At 40.8% G+C, this 4,752-nt stretch overlaps 1 protein-coding gene across 4 annotated transcripts in view; it reads right to left on the bottom strand.

Moving 5' to 3' along the window:
- Positions 1-4,746, bottom strand: part of LOC104716912 — an 8,086-nt gene extending 3,340 nt beyond the window's left edge. For 2 of the 4 annotated variants that reach the window (XM_019231092.1, XM_019231093.1), the window contains exons 1-2: positions 1,963-4,257; positions 282-1,856 (exon numbers count right to left, since the gene is read on the bottom strand). In XM_019231092.1, the coding sequence (XP_019086637.1) occupies positions 282-1,856; positions 1,963-4,257 (3,870 nt within the window). Of the gene's footprint in view, positions 1-37; positions 102-281; positions 1,857-1,962; positions 4,342-4,531 lie in introns of those variants that run through there. The other 2 variants (XM_010434387.2, XM_010434385.2) reach the window with 2 other exon arrangements.

The following is a 4,752-nucleotide window of genomic DNA, read 5'->3' on the forward strand; positions in this document are numbered from 1 at the left end:
GAATTCTTCACGCGAAACAAACTGGAAATCAAACTACCTAAGACACAGTTTTTCCCCTAGTAGACTTCCATTTTGCCACACCCAATGAGTCATAAAATATCCTGAAAAGCACACTAAGTAATAAAAACATAGCCATACTCTCCACAATTCTGCATGTGACCCCAAGCACAAAAAGTTCTATGTAGAGCTAGCCATGGAGATTTTTAAATCCCAAGTCAAACATGAAAGAAAAGGACAATAAAATAAATAGATAAAAGATGGGAAAGCATCAGAGATTATACCTGAAGATGCCTGATTAATGGCATTCCCTTCCTCTGCCTCTTTAGTCTCCAAAGCTCATATAATGTTTGCATTGCTTCCAAGGATCCAACTCCAGCCATCAATTCTTGAATTTCCACTAATGTAAAGTGATCACGCTGCTTTACATATGAAGCCTTCTCAAACATGTCCATAGCCTTCTCAAACATGTCCTCAGTGATCTCACAAGAGCCACTATTCTCAGCTTCCGAACACTCACGAATTCTCAAAAGGCACTGCTCATCATCGCTGTCCATGTCATACAAAACACGTGAAGGATTCAATGCCATCTCAACATCAGTTTCAGTCTGCCGATAATATTTAGAAGAACTGCGAATAAATTCAGTCTCTGCTCCATCAAAATGTTCCTTTTCTATCATGCGGATGCCAGGAATAGGAATATTTCTAACTAAAGCAGCCCGACTGTTTCTACTGTAGCACTCTTCATGCATCTCTTTAAAAAGAGACCACTGGCCCCTATCAGGGAACTCCAAGATCCAATCTTTTCCACCTTTCCACATCATAGCATGTGTAAACCTATTTACCGACCCAGGTTGCAGAAACTGATGTGCCCTGTGTGAGTATTTCGTTGTCCCTGACATTTTCACCGCAAGTCTCCATTCATTATTATCAAAAGGTTCCAGGACAATCTGAGCTCCATATTCTCTCCAGCCTCTGTCACCAAGAGTGACTAACACATTGGCATCACAGAAACTAGACTCCAAATCTTTCTGAATACTTCTGGAAACATCAGTAGCAGACCTTCTAATTCTTTTGTTCGGTAGCCCCTTGTGCAGGGAGCCTTTGTTTTTAGAATCAGAACCCCCCGAAGGCAATGAATAAGACACTTGGGTACGTCGTTTCTTAGGTCCATTTGCCAAATTAGTGTGCAGAAAGTCTTCCTTCGAATCCGACCAACCATGTGAGAGATGGCCATTTAGAGAACTTTTGCTTCGGTGCCACATACTTCTTGGGGCAGTGGCCTTGGGGCTTGAGATGCTACCTTGTATATTCAAGGCCAAGTTACTTGACTGCGGAGTACCATCTTCACAGTGAACAGATATGGGAACTTGAATACTAATCCCATTCACCGGAACGTTAGACCTGGTTTCATGCTTATGTCTGCCAACAGAAGAACTAAATGACATCCAGTTTTCAGAATCAGACCCCAGCGACTGCATCTGAGATGGAGTATGAATGTCTTTTGACTCTTGCGCTTGTTTCCCTCTGGACGAAGTGATAATTGGTTCACCATTTTGGCCTTTACTCTTGAGAGAGGGTTCAGAATGTTTATTTGTACAATCTGCCATATCACTACCTCCATTTGTTACCAAATCACATTCTGATCCCAGGAAGTCTGCTGAATCATGACCCAGCTCTCTAATCATGTTCAGGTGTAAACTGAGTAAGAGTGTAGGTGGCCGAGCAGTAAAAGGAAGTTCAAATGGAGACGTATTTTGCTTCTTGTAGCAAACAGCTGCGGGGCAGGCTTTAGCAGATGACGATTCTCTAGAAACAAGGCCTGAGCTGATTCCAAACCTAGATCTCTTCCGCATGACCTGATATGTTCAAGACATGTAAAAACGAGTTGGTATGAGATTACAGAAATAAACTAAAAACCAACGAAGCAATGTACCAGAATCATGCATTAAAGATTCATTTTACCTTCTGCAGGACCTTCACGTTATCATGTGTACACTCTGAAATTGGTACTTGCTTAACCAGCAAAGCATGCCTCCTGACATTCTGTTCCAAGTATGACCACTTCGAATGTTTCACTTCATGGAAACTGTAGAATAGAAAAGCAAGTTGCCTTTGGAAACCAGGGATGCAAGAAACTTGCAGACCAATTGAGAAAACTGGAAACTGCAAATCAGCATCCGTTGCTTGTGCTCCTTGCTTATTAGAATGATCTACTACCATCAAGATACGGAAAATCAATTGAACAACTTCCATTAAGCAGCCTTCGAAAATAAGATATTGTAAACCATCTTTGTTATTTAGGAATATCATTTCCAAACAAACCCTTGGCCACAAAGTCACAAGTGTACCATGACGAAGCAAAAGAGCAACACGTGAAAGCCAGTCAACATCCGTCATAAGAGAGTACTTCATCAAGGACACAACCTGTTGGCTGAGGGACAACTCAAATTGCTCTGTGTCATTCCATGGACAATAAAGCTCCAGATCCCCCGAATCTTCAATAGGCATAAACTCAATATCAGGATCCGGAATTCTTAATACATGAAGGTGCTTCAAAACCTCAACATTATTCTCAGCTGACACCTTGTAGATTCCTTTTTTTGCTGTATGAAGTCGTCTCCTACAGTAGACAATAGGAAATATGCTACCATTACGAAAACCAGAGCTTTCCAACTCGTTCCTACTTGGTCCAGGTGATTCACATGATGCAGGAGAACTAGTAGATCTATCTGTGTGTCCTGCAGCGTCTCTAACAGCATCCCCATCCATTTTCACAGTTTCCTTAGCTGTCATTACTTCCGATTTTTTCGGTTTTTGTACAGCCTTAGGAGTGGACGATTTGTCCCGATGCCTAGATCGAGTTAACCATGTGATGATTGGTTCTGATTCCATGCAACTATCATCTTCTAGATTCCCTTTCTGCTTCTCCTCATCTTTGCTGGATGTATCATTCCCTTTTATTTTCACAGTAGACTTGGACCCTGAACCACGCCTTTTCTGTTGATTTTTTCCAGGAACTTCAGTAGGGAACAACAGAATTTTGAATCTTTCACCTTGTAAGTTAATCCACTCCTCATCACGATCATCATATTTAACATGATGCAGGTTCTTGTCACCATCAAAACCATCCACAAACCCATGATACCAACTCTCATCTAAAGGCCAGAAAACTTTTATCTTTTTGTTTAACAACCAGTTTGAATCCACATCTGAAAACAATACTTCATAAAAGTGGCGCCTTTTCCGAACTTTACCCTTTTCATCATGCTTTCTCCTTGGTCGCAACATTCTATCATCAGTGTCATCTGAGACACATTTGGAACTAAGCAACTCAGACCGAGGATTAACTGAAGTTTTACCAGAAGTTGATGGATGCAATCTACTGGCAGATGGTAGACCAGGAGTAACAGAATTTGAAGGAAACTGAGTGCAGTTTGGATCAAACCGCGAAGACAGCATTCTTGCTGCATTAGCTTCAAGATTCTCCTCATCGTCTTCTCGTGGTGATACCTTGGATATTCTGCCCGAAGTATCACCTGGAGAAGACTTGGCCTCTTTTCCCACGCGTCTGTTTGATGTTGAGGACTTCCTTTTTCTGCTATTACTATTTCTTTGTTTAACAACAACCAACTGGTCATCTTTCACTGGAGACTGATTAGAATGCCCATTTTCCAACTGCAACTGAGCTGCTGGATTAGATTCTTTGATTTCTTTGTCAGAGTCTTTCTCTTCAACTTTAGAGAGTTGATGCTGAGCACTAGATTCTTCACCAATCTCCTTAGGGATATTATTATCAACCAGCTCCTCCTGACAATCAGATTCCCCTGCAGACTTGTGTACTAGGCCATTCTCAAACCTACTCCTCCCAACAAAATCTCTCCTGCGTCTAGGAACATAAATCGTACTACCAGCCAAACCAACAGAAATCCCTTGAAGCCCACTAGAGTCACACAATTTCTCGTCCAAACCCATCTTGGAGTCCTCCAAACTGTGCAATACGGTGGTGCCATTGCACGCCTTGTCCAGAATGTTGTCGTTTCCGGTATCAACTTTCTTAAAGCTACTTAAAGAAACAACTTTCCTACTCTTCTTGTCCTGCTTCAACCGATCAGCATCATCCCCAGACCTATTCTTCCTTTTAAAGCTCTTATTCACTGAATCCTTGGAAATGCTAGACTTATAGAGCGTCTTAAGATCTAAGGACCTGGATTTCTTCGAAATTCCCACTCCATTAGAGTTACCTAGTCTATTTTCCATGAAAGCCACCTCGAACCAAAACCCAGAATCAAAAGCCACCAGGTCTCAAATTCCATCATACACGCAAAGAAACATTGTTCAGATCTGTAACACCAAAAAACCCAACCCAGAATCACAAAAAGTACCCAGAATATGATAAATAAAAACACACACAAGTTACCAAACAACAGATCAAATCACACTCCAGGAAAGAAAAAGAACAAAACTTTTCATTGAAATCCACACAATTTTTTCAGAAATCAAGCAAAAAAAGGAGAGAAATTTGCATGCCTACCTGCATCACTTTATCAGACGAAATCGAGTATCTCTTAAGGACCTTTTTTATAAGTCTCCCACAATCACAAAATCAAAATTAGGGTTTCGGTAAATCGGACTGCGAATCGGATCCCTAAATCAAACAATCGAAAATTCCCAAAAGTAATTTGTTCAATTCAGCGGAAATTAAAAAAAAAAGCAAAAAAAAGTGCTTCCTCTTTTTTTTTTTTTTTTTTTTTT

Source organism: Camelina sativa, chromosome 10 (assembly GCF_000633955.1).
Source record: "Camelina sativa cultivar DH55 chromosome 10, Cs, whole genome shotgun sequence".
Classification (NCBI taxonomy): Eukaryota; Viridiplantae; Streptophyta; class Magnoliopsida; order Brassicales; family Brassicaceae; genus Camelina; species Camelina sativa.